At 41.2% G+C, this 12,209-nt stretch overlaps 1 protein-coding gene across 4 annotated transcripts in view; it reads left to right on the plus strand.

Annotated features, from left to right (window-relative positions):
• Positions 1-169: 169 nt before the first annotated feature.
• DST (dystonin) overlaps positions 170-12,209 on the plus strand; it is a 288,896-nt gene continuing 276,856 nt past the window's right edge. For 2 of the 4 annotated variants that reach the window (XM_059842695.1, XM_059842696.1), the window contains exons 1-2: positions 175-370; positions 804-865. In XM_059842695.1, the coding sequence (XP_059698678.1) occupies positions 190-370; positions 804-865 (243 nt within the window). In that variant the 5' untranslated portion in view covers positions 175-189. Of the gene's footprint in view, positions 371-803; positions 866-12,209 lie in introns of all 4 variants that reach the window. The other 2 variants (XM_059842688.1, XM_059842697.1) reach the window with 2 other exon arrangements.

The following is a 12,209-nucleotide window of genomic DNA, read 5'->3' on the forward strand; positions in this document are numbered from 1 at the left end:
TCCTCCTTCTCCTCCTCCTCCTCCTCCTCCCCCGCGCCGCCGCCTCCCGCCCGGCTGCCGGCTCCAGCAGCGCGGTGCCGGCGGCGATGCCCGCCCCGCTGCCGGGGGGAGAGGCTGCCCGGCGCTGCCCGGCCCCCCGCCGCTCTCCGCAGACCCGCGCACGCACAGGGGCAGCCGGGCGCTTGAGCCATGATTGCCGCGGCTTTCCTGGTCCTGCTGAGACCCTACAGCATCCAGTGCGCCCTCTTCTTGCTCCTGCTGCTGCTGGGGACCATTGCCACGATTTTATTCTTCTGCTGCTGGCACCGCAGGCTCCAGAAAGGGAGGCATCCCATCAAATCCGTCTTTTCAGGTCGCTCAAGGAGCCGAGGTAAGAGACGCTGCCGATCCCTGAGGGCGGCGGGGGGTGTCCCCGGCCCATCCCCAGCTTTGTGCCGGCGGAGGGCCGTCGTGGCACGGTTTAGCCGGGCAAAGGCTTTAAAGAAAATTCAAGCCGAGCCCAGGACTGCGGCAGCCTTGTCTCCACCCATCCCTCAGCGAAACCTCGGCTAGAGGGAGAGAGGTGAGAGGCTGGGAAGCCCCCCCAGCCCTCCCCGGTCTGTCAAAGCGCAGCAGAACTTTATGCCCAACTTCTTCCCGATGAATTAAATATAAATGCCGGGCGGAGCTGCCGGCTGTGCCTGAAGGGCCAGAGCCGTCCCGGAGTGCGCGCCGGAGGGCGAGCGGCGGGGTAAACCCGTTAGCCGGGGCGAAATGCGAGGTGCAGCTGGTGGAGCCTGTGTGTCTTTCTGCTTCCCTTCCAGATGCTGTCATGAGAACTCATCACTTTCGCTCTGAGGTAATTTATTTAGCACGCAATTTCAAGGTCAGAAGTTGTTCTCTTTACCCAAATACATATTGTCGTGGTCTTTTGTTAATGAAATCACATAGCAAACTTTTCATTTTGCATGAAAAACATAATGTCCTCTTTCATCTCTTGGTTTGTTTTTCTTTTCCTTCCCAACACAAAATGAGCTCTTCATCTGTGTTACCCTAACCGGCCTGCCGATTCGTGTCATTCCCCAAGGAATTGGTTACTTGGAGAAAAGCTGTGCTTACTGTACGTGCCAGAGCTCCCTGTGTCCAAAAGCAGCCCTGAGTCCAGTTATTGACCTTGCTGTAAATACGTGAAAGGCTGGTGGGTTTGTGACTGCAGAGCCTCTGCTCGCTGGCTGTGCCCACAGCCCTCACCTGCGCCCTGCTCCTGGCAGGGAAGTTGCCTGCTTCCCTTGGATGTTGCCGCGGGAGATCCCAGAAGGATCCAGACTACAAACCTGCTTGGCAGGGACCTCGGTGTGTGACTTTGTATTCAGATGTCAGGGGAATCAAAACTCTTACGTGCCAGCGATGAAAGTATAACACAAACCCCTAGGGATTCTGGATGAGGAGCATAATTGCTGGGAAAATATGAGAAATAATATTTGTTTTAGTACCCACTTAAGTTTCCATACTGCCCTGTAGAGCTCCTGTCTGGATATTTCTCTTGCCTGGTTTGCTGCTATTGATTTAAGGCATATCTTCATGCCATTGTCTATTATTCTGAAAGCCTTGTGAGACAGTTTTGCACTCAAATGATACTTTCTTTTAAATTATTTGCATTTTCCCTTACCCTGCTGTGGGTGTGAACATTATCCAATTATGACTAATGTTTTCAAAAGTGTGCATGGGATACATTTTTGCAGCATGGCTTATATTGGCAATTAGTTTTAAATTCTCAGCTGCTTTGAAATTTGCACACACCATCATAAAAAGAAGATGCCGTAGGGAGTGTCCTGTCTTTAAACCATGAAAAGCCTGAGTTTGTTGTTCAGCAGTGCTCCAGTAAAGTGAACAAACAAATGTGTACCTCTGGAAATCAAAATATTTTTTCACTATTTAGTTTATCCAATATGACATGCTTGGTTTCCATGTAAAATTCACTCAGTCTTGAGCCTAGATGGAGATGAAGTTTAATGTTTTGAAATACGTGCCATCCTGCATGGTGACACTTCAGAGGGAAGTTGGCAGTTATTTTTATTGCTTCAGCATGTGGTTGTTTGTTTATCATCCATCAGAAGCAGATGAATTTAAAAAATTTCGTAGAAGCTTCCATTAAGTGAAACATGCTAGAGTAACTGTTATATTCTTTCATAATTTTCTGTATTTTGTTTAGATGGACTAATACTATAGCTAGTAGTCAAAACTGCTCTTTTAATTAATTGGTAGAACTGTTTTTCCTTTCATTTTCTGATGAGACTTTTGATAGGAAAATGATGACTCATTTGACATCATTAAATTTTCATTTTCTGATATTTTTTCAAGTAAAATGTTATTTTAATGAATCTAATAGAATTCATTAATGAAAAAACTACAGGCATACTTCCAATAAAAATATTGGAAACATTATCTGAAGCAGAATTTGACATTCTCTACCTTTATTATCACAAGACATTATGCACTTCCAACTGCAGTACGATGTTGATGAAAGCAAAGCATGATACATGAAAATATGGGCTTTGTATAATCCCCCCACCCCCAAAATTAATGTAATATCTCCAAGTTTTACAGCACAAGGTACATCTGCTAGCTTCCACCATGCTTAGCTGTTTGTCAGGTGTAGTTATAAATAGTGTTTCTTAATTAGAATCAAAGATAATGAAAAACAGGCTGATAGTAAATAGCAGTGGGTTGGCATTCATCTCCTGAGAGCTGGGTTCAAATCTGACTTCCATCACATGTGAACGTGCAGGTGGTCTAGCAGCAGTGCACAGAGAATTATAATTGCCCTATCTACAGAGCCTTGGCAATTCCTGCATTATTGACTGCCTGCCAGGAAAGCCTTATATTTGGAAAAATGGATGTGTGCAAATTTATGTTGAGATTCTTTGCCACAGCCACAGCTCTCATGGTGCATGCCTTCATTGTCTATGTACAGTGAGAACTATTAAATCCTTTTCTTTTAATACTGGACCACACAATAAAAAAAAAAGACTGCATGGTATGGGAGGGTAGATACAAAATTTGAAAATGTATTTATGATCCTTTTCAGCCCTTCTGTTTTGAATTTTATATGCCACTGGTGAATTGAATCCACAAATAGTTCATTTTTGTGGGCCTTGATTTTTAATGTCTCTGCAAAACATGCCTCATTATTATACATCAAAAGTCTATGCAGATATTGCTTATTATAGAATGAACTTAAACACTTGACCCCCTGCCTCAAAAGGAGGTAAATTTGCATGAATCATTATGAATATAAAGTAGGTGAAAGTCTGTCTTTGTTAGAGGTGCTTAATAACAGAAAACATTAACTAGGAAGATGTGAGAGTTTCTTGAGATCATACAATGATTGTCTCCACCTCCCCACTAACACTTGCTACTGTCTGAAGTTTTTCAGGCCTAATTTTTAATATATTTTTTATTTTCAGTTCTCAGGTTCATTATGACTGACTTCATTATGAAGATTTTTCCATTCCCAAGTTACTATAGAAATTCCATGAAGTCACAAAGGAATCACACCCAGAATAGTTAATGTTCCTAATCTCAGGGAGACCTAGATATGCCACTGCTTTAAAAAGAAAACAAGTAAATTTCCAACAGAAATATTCATTGCTACATGACACATCAGACTTTGATGTAGTTGTTTGCACTACTCTGTCTTTATTTTGAGAATCAGTTGTAGAATGAAATATCTGTGCTGAACCAAAACCACACCAAAGTAACTATATAACTCAGTGAGAGTTTTACCAAAGTAGGGATTATGATTCATTGTTTGGCCTATTATTATTATTATTATTATTATTGTTATTATTATCATCATCATTATTACAAAAATGTAAATTCTTTTTGTGCTCTTTGTATCTTTGTAGAAGTTGTTTTTTTCATGAAGCAGAGGAATTTTCTCTGAGTACTTTGTGGGCTTGGGCTTGACACCTTTCGATGTTTATCATTTTATGCCTTAGGAACAGGTCTGAAAGTCTCCCGTACCTTTCAATTTAAAAGCATTGCTTAATGTGTTGGTGTTGGCACTTGTGATTTAAATTTGTTTTTGAATTAATTTTCCTCATAGTTGGAGCCTCTGGAGTCACTGGATTATGTGAGATTTTTACCTTTCAATTAAAAGGGAAGTAAGCTTCTAGCCCTTAGGCTGGAAGGAATTAATCTGAATGGTATAATTCTTAATGTCTTTTGATTTGGTGGTAAGAACTGTTGAAAAGGAAGGTTCTCATTCAGGATTTATAAATGGTTGGGCTTTATGAGATTCTGAAGGGATTATTGTGCTAATTGCTAAAGTAGCAGTTTTCATGTTATTGAGGAAAAATTACTGGGTTTGCCTGAAATTTTCTCTGAGCTTCACAGTTTTCCTTTATCTTACCTTTTATGTTAGGGATACTATGACCTCAGGAACTGAAGGTATCAGTGTCTGTGGGTAGTCACAAACATGGTATGAGTTTGTATTTATTTAATTTTGACTCACATATTTCGGGCAACTTTCCTGTGAATGCTTCCACTGAGACCTACAGGTTGAAAACTACTAGGAAACAAATCAGTACAAGTTTTACAGTCCACTGTAAATACTGACTTCACATAACTCAGGTGGGACTAAACACACCAGTAAGATAAACAGGAGTTGACACTTTGTGAAAAGACTCTCTGTGAGGGCTGGCAGTGTGTGTTAACCATGTCTGTAGCGAAGGAATAACATTTGGTGGTTTGAATTTTGCAGACCCCACATTTTCATTTTAGTACACTGATCAGTTGCTACAAGGTTGTATATATCTAGTCTTTTTCAATGTTCTTACTGACAACATGGATGAGGGTATTGAGTCTTTCATCAGTAAATTTGTAGCCAACACTGAGCTGGAAGTGTGTTGACCTGTTGGAGTGTAGGATGGCTCTGCAAAGACTTGGAATGGTTGGATGGATGGGTAGAGTCCAATAGGATGAAGTTTAATAAATCCAAGTGCTGAGTCCTGCATTTTGGCCACAATAACCCCCTGCAACATTATAGGCTGGGGACGGTGTGGCTGGACAGTGCCCAGGCAGAAAGGGACCTGGGGGTGCTGGTCAGCTGACTGAACATGAGCCAGCAGTGTGCCCAGGTGGCCAAGAAAGCCAATGGTCCCCTGGCCTGTATCAGGAATAGTGTGGCCAGCAGGAGCAGGGAGGTCACTCTTCCCCTGTACATGGCACTGGTGAGGCCACACCCTGAGTGCTGTGTCCAGTTCTGGGCCCTCAGTTTGGAAAGAACTTTGAGATGCTTGAGCACATCCAGAGGAGGGCAACAAGGCTGGTGAGGGGCTTGGAACACAAGCCCTGTGAGGAATGACTGAGGGAGCTGGAATTGTTTAGCTTGGAGAAAAGGAGACTCAGAGGTGACCTTATCACTCTCTACAACTTCCTGAAAGGTGATTGTAGTCAGGTGGGGGTTGGTCTCTTTCTCCAGGCAGCAACAGACAGAACCAGAGGACACAGTCTTAAGCTGTGCCAAGGGAAATATAGGTTGGATATTAGGAAAAAGTTTTTTATGGAAAGAGTGGTAAAGTACTGGAATGGTCTGTCTGGGGAGGTGGTGGAGTCACCATCCCTGGATATGTTTAAAAAAAGACTGAATATGGCACTTGGTGCTATGTTTTAGTTGAGGTGTTAGGGCATGGGTTGGACTTGATGATCTTGAAGGTTTCTTCCAGCCTGGTGATTCTGTGATTCTGTATTGTCGTGACTAGACTGGTAGGGAAATAGTTCATCCAAAACTGATGTTATTTTTTAAGAGTAAATGGATTTTCTATATTATCTATTATGGTACAATGTGTGCAAAACTATAGTACAACAATCTCCAGGAAATGTATATATTACTTTGTCAACACAGATGCCCAGAAAATTGTTCATAAACTTATCCCTAAGTGTACCTTTGCCATAATCATGCCCCTTCTGAGGCTGATAGTGAGACAGTTGCCTAAAAATACAGTTCTAGTTATCTTACAAAACAATAATGGATAGTCTTTGAAGAGTTGCACCATAATTCATCCTGAGCATTGCAGTTATTTATAAACTGCTCCAGATAGACACAGCTCCAGTGAAAGGAGAAATCAGCAGACCCTCCAAGCTGAATTTGAGTCTTCTGTTTGATCGGAGGGAATGCATCCAACAAGCACCACAAATGTGCAGGACTAGCCAGCAAAATACATTCATTCACCTATTGAAAGGATGTTTCATTGTCTTTACAGAGTTGAATCAGCCTGAAAATATTTTACCTTTGTGTTTGACATGATTTCCCTCAGGATGTTTAAACTATTTTTCCATTAGCTGTCTAAGAGTTAAGGTTCAAAGGAAAATAAATCAGAGAAAAAAATAAATTGTTTTCTTACTGGTATGAGAGCACTTACGTATAGGAATGAATGGAGAGCTATAAATACAGGTTACACTGTATAAGGACAAACCATTCTGTCCATTTTTCATAACATATCAAATAATGTGGCCCAGACAGAGCATGCCACACTGAGCTGTCACATAGCAAACTAAGTATCACGGAGATTTGGTTTACTGTATGTCATCTGTCCATCACTCTTTGTCAGATTAAGTCACAGCAGTGCTGCCTTTAGATAGCCCACAAGCATCGGTGTGTGCTGAGGAACAGCCTGTTCAGCACTTGTATCACCAAATATATGGCATTTGTCTGGTTGCTGCAGCCAGACTGCTCGAGTGCTGAGCTAAACTAACTCCAGAGGAGCTAACTTGGGTACTCTTACTCTGTACTACAATGTAGTGTACAAATGCCTGATATATTTACTGAGCCTCTGGTTGTCTGTATCTCTGCTCTGGATTCTGATGGTCTGCAGAGCTTTGCAATGCTGAGGGAAGCACCACTGAGCTCCACCAATCACCTAAAAAAGTACTGATATTGTGTTATGGTCCACATCAGTGGTCAGGCATGGTCCTGGGACCTGCTTTATAAGTGAAAACATCCTAATGGGTCTCTAGCAGGACTGGGAAAACCACTGCAGAAAGATACACTACCTCATAAAAGCTCTTCTCACTCTTTAGTTTCCATTAATATACACTTATGCCAACAACCTCACAGCCATCATGTAAGTATTTAGTCATCCATGTTTCTCAGTATCTACTGCTGTCTCTGGAAATGTGGGTTTTAGATGAGCTGCAGTTCAGTTGTGCTGTGTGCCATTTAAGTGCACACTCCCTGTACACAAGAGCAGAACCCTGATTTCAGGGGGAGGCAGGGAAGCACAGCTTGTGGCCATCTGCCTGTGCACAGACACATTGTACACGTGTACAGAACAGGAACTTCTAGCTACTGTCTTTTGCCCTAAACAAACCTCAGACTGAAACGATGAATTAGAATAGCTGAGGTCATACTTGCAGTGAGAACATGTATTACCACATATCCTGTAGAAACTGTTCTTACACAGAAAGGATCATGCAGGGCTCGATAGATCACACGCTGCTCAGAAAAGCTTAATTATCTGCACTGATTTCTCAGTTATTGCAGTTAGATTATAACGGTGACAGATCAGGTTGGGGATGTTCCTTCAGAAACAGCTTAGCTCTTTAGCCTGAGGGTATGAAATGTAAGAAAGCACCACATGAACAGGGTAGTATGACCCTTGGGGTTGTAGCTCTCCAGGGCTCTTGCGTGTGTTTTCCTTGGGCACGGAAACCTCACTCACACGCTCTTCCATTCCCAGACTGTAGAAAGTAGAGGCACCTTTGATATGGCATGGAAGAATGTGCAGAGCACAGGGTGAAGTGCCCTTGATGTTTTCATGTAGGGTCTAATTCAGCTAAGCTGGTTTTCGGGGGCCTGGCCATGTCAGACACGAGAGGACATCAGCCAGAGCTGCAGCCGCTCGCGCTGCTCCGCGTGCTCTGCAGCCTGGAGGGGTCTCAGGCTCTGCAGAGTGGGCACGTGGGCTCCTCCTGGGGCAAGGACTTGGCCCTGTGTGGCAGAGATGCTTTAGCATGTCAGGCTCACAGTGCAGACAGCTGATCTTGGCTTAGTTTTAGCAAAACTGCCTTGGTTTTGAGCTTGTTCCTTGTGCTTCTGGTTCAGCAGCCAGCCTGGGTACTTGTACCCAAAGTGTCTGAGCCCCTGCTGGGCTCCCTCATGCCCTACTGCCTTGCATCAAGGAGAGTCAGAGCTTTGCTGTTCCTGACTCATCAGTGGGAATGAAACATGAGCTGTGGCTGAAGTGTGAAAACACCGTATCAGCTACAGAAACTAACTGCACTTGATGTTTGGGCAAAGACACTTTTCTTGCAGGTTGTGCCAATGTCCTTATCTCCCCTGTCCACTCAGCTATTTAAATATGGCACTCTGCTTCAGGATGGTGGGGTAGGTAGTAGAGCAGACTGGAAGTGAAACACAGATCCTCCAGGCTTAATTGATGATTATATAAATTGATAGCACAAATTATACTGAAATACATAATCATGTCAGGCTGAGGTATTTATCCTTCTTCCTTGTTCTAGAAAGAACCAAATGATACATCCAAGTTCTCTTCTGATCTGCCTCCACTACCTTCCTTCTTGTGAAGGTAGGAATTGGAAAGTGAGTTTGTAAAAACAGCATCCCCTTAGGCAGCCCAACAAGCTCACGGTAGGCATTTACAGATTATAGTCTGTAGAACTACTCAGCTGACCTAGTGTTGATGTCTGCTTCAGGATGTGCTGAATGATTCTTCAAGCCTCACTGAATGTGTCAACTAAATGTTTTATTGGTGATAACAGGAAGCAAAACTTGTTCAGGTATTTTGCTGGTATCTGAATCTAGTTATCTTAATAGATACCTGAATTCTAGCCTAATTATCTTTTTATGATATATTCCTGAAAAGTGTCTCATCAGTTATGCACCTATTTTACAATTTAAACAGTACAGACACATCTTACAATGCTGTGGTGGGATAAATTCTCTTACCAGATTGTATTTCAAACAAGCATGCCGGACAAAAAAAAGTAATCTCTTTGTATTAGATGTTTGGCAGCACTGCTATGGTTTAGCAATCTCTGTTATTTCTGTTATTCAGCTTTTTACCATAGTTTTAATATTTAAAGCTAATTTCTTCTGGCAGGTCCTTGATATATACTGGACGCTGCCCAAGATGAGGAGACATGAAGAGATGGAAAATAGAGGAAGCAGGGCTGGAAAGGGGACATGTTAGGGGAATGTGCTAGTATATTTTAAATTAAACCTTCCCTTGCAGACCACTGATCAAGCAGTACACTGATTTTTTTGTTCTTAAATAATTGTTCCCTTCCTAGGGAGGCTTGCAATGCCCTGAGGTACAGGGAAGGAACTGGGACAAGCCATCGCAAAGCTGCCGTGGAGGGCTGCAAGCCCTCTTGTCAGAGAGCGATAGGGCTGCCTGGAGAAGGGGCCAGCCTCTGTGGCTCACAGCTTTAGACAGGAAAGAGAATTTAAAGGGTACCATAACTGGGTGTGCTGTTTGGCTGTTTGCTTGCAGATCATCAGATTTTCCTTATGTTACAACTTACCTGTGCTTTGATAGGAATCCTGACCTTATGACAGGAAAAACCAAACATGTTAAACAGCAGGGTAGTTTAGCATGGGTTATTACACACTGTATTCTAAATTCACACCTAAACCTAGGGGGTCCTAAATACCTAAATACAAGGACTCCTATGTATTTACATGGGGAGGGACTGATTAGGAGCTGAAAAGCAGATTATTGATGTTCTATTTCATAAACTCAGTTGGGAAAGTAATCTTGTTCAGGTTATGTAAAAAGCAATTGCTTTAAATGCCTTTGAACATGTGGACTTATCTTGGAATATTGCATGTGCCAAATCACAGTCTTCAATATCTGAGAAATGGTTCCAGCACTGCTTAGAGTTTAGATTTCATAAGATAAGAATAATATCTCCTAAAATAAACATAAGGCATGCAAAGCAGCATCAGTGAAAGCTTGATAATGAGGGAGTGGAATGAGAAATTGAATGTAAAATCTTACATTTTATGTTTTAAATCCTGATTCAGATCTTTATAGGAGTAACCCTTTGTAAGATTAAAAAAAAACCCAACAAAAACAACAAATCAAGAGAACCACACAAAAAAAAGGTTGCAGTCTATTTTTTTAGTTCTGATAGAATCAAAATAGAACAAATACAGTTGCATCCTCCTTGGGTGTTAGTGAAGTAATACACTCAGTGAGTGTAGGTAATCTTCCTGTGATAGAAAATTTACACGTTACATTACTTAGCAATCTTTACTATAAATATCTTTGAGAACGTAGCTTGAATCTTGGATATGGGGTGGAACTTGCAGAACTGGCAGTTAAATAAATGTTGTGGGGTTTTCTTTGGTTCTTTGTAAACTGATGATATTTGGGATGGAAATCTCTGTGGAAAGGGAAGGAGGGAAAAAATGCAATCTTGGCCACTTTTTAATTTAGAACTGTTCTTACAGTCCAGATGCATATATACATATATATATGTATATAAACATAAATGTTTTTCTGTGTAGCAGAAAGAATCTCAAATTTTTCTCTTTCAGTGTGCAGGGGAATTTCATATAATAAAGTTAATTAATTTAAACCTGCCATTTTAGCTGAAGTAGGTTCTCCAACTATAGGGTTTAATTATATTTCAGCCTGTCTGTAGAACAGCTGAGAATGCCAGCATCTTGAGAAGGATTTGATGCTAGCCGTATAAATGCCTGCAGGCCCTAAGATGCTGTGCATTGTGTAGACATAAAAGAGTTCCAAGTTTCCAAGACTTAAACAGGTGGTACCTGGCAATTTAAAGGCTATTTCTTGAGGCCATTAGTTGACAATGGTTACAGATGACAATTCTCATGCACATACAACCACTGTCAGAAACCTTAAAAGCAAGAACACAAATCTGGATATCCTATCTAAGCTTCTTTTGGCTTTGATATTTATTAGTGCACCTTCATCTACAGGAATTACTCAGATATCTGGAAGGGCCTTTGAAAACACACTTGAGTTCTGCTGCCACTGAGCTGTGGCCTAATGCTAGCTAGCACTTTCTCTGTGATTTACTGAAGTTCTGCCAGAAGGTAAGCTGGGCTGCAGTCCAGTCCCCACTGAAGTTAATGGAAAGATTTTGTTGACTTCAGCTGGCCATCAGATAATGCACTTTTACCTCTATTGATGTTAATGCTTACTGACTCCAAAAGCCCATACTGGCTGCAAAGGGTGGGTCCCAAGATCAGAATTCCAACAACCAATATATTCTATGTAAAATACTTATACAGTGTAAAAAAAGGAAAACTGAATATGGCTTCTTATCAAGCATGAAAATAGAGATAACGTATGATGAAGGCAGTAGGGCTAGTAAAAACTGGAATGGAGAGGAGAAGAATCTGGTGAATTAACACAATTGCACATGGAAAGAATAGAGGAGTCAGAGATTTATATCACTAAAGCAATAATGCACACATGGGGTAGCGCTGATGTATTCATCTGGTGCTAATAAAGTATCAGACAATAAAATAAAAAAACCCCAGAAAAATAAAATAATACAGAAAAAATAAGACAGTGAAAGAAAAAGGTTCAATACATTATTTAATATGTTTTATCTGTAAATTTAGATAAAAGCAAAAGCTAGACAAGTTTTTAAGGAAATTTAAAATTCCTGGTTTTATGAGGAATGGATTAGAAATGAGAATAAGCAAAAACACAGCAAGGATAGCAGAGTATGACATATTTGGTTATCAAATACCAGACCATATTGGAGAAATGGGGCAAATGATGTTGTTAACCAGTGCAAGATTGAGTACATTACAGAGAAAAGTCTTTAGCCACATTCTTAATTTTTAGGTTTATGATCTTCAGAAAGGGCCTTTTGAATGACTTTCAACAGTTCAGTGAGGATTACTTTCAGATGTGTAGCCTCATTTGAAAGGAGATGGGAAGGGAAATGTTTAAACAGAACAGAAAAACATGTGCTACTGTTATATAAATCAGTATTTATAAGAGTACTGTTCTGAATTATGGGGATCCATCAAGAGTGATATCTGTGAAAGAGGAAATGGGAAACTCTCATAGGAAAAAAAAAAAAGTGATGGAAGAGACCAGAATAATTTCATGTAGAAGGAGAAAAAGAAAAGGAAGTCTTACAATAAAATATGGAATGATGAATACCAGATTGGAGGCAGACCAAAACCTAGTCACCATGGGTCTGATCCATCCTAT

The sequence above is a fragment of the Haemorhous mexicanus genome, chromosome 3 (genome assembly GCF_027477595.1).
Source record: "Haemorhous mexicanus isolate bHaeMex1 chromosome 3, bHaeMex1.pri, whole genome shotgun sequence".
NCBI lineage: Eukaryota > Metazoa > Chordata > Aves > Passeriformes > Fringillidae > Haemorhous > Haemorhous mexicanus.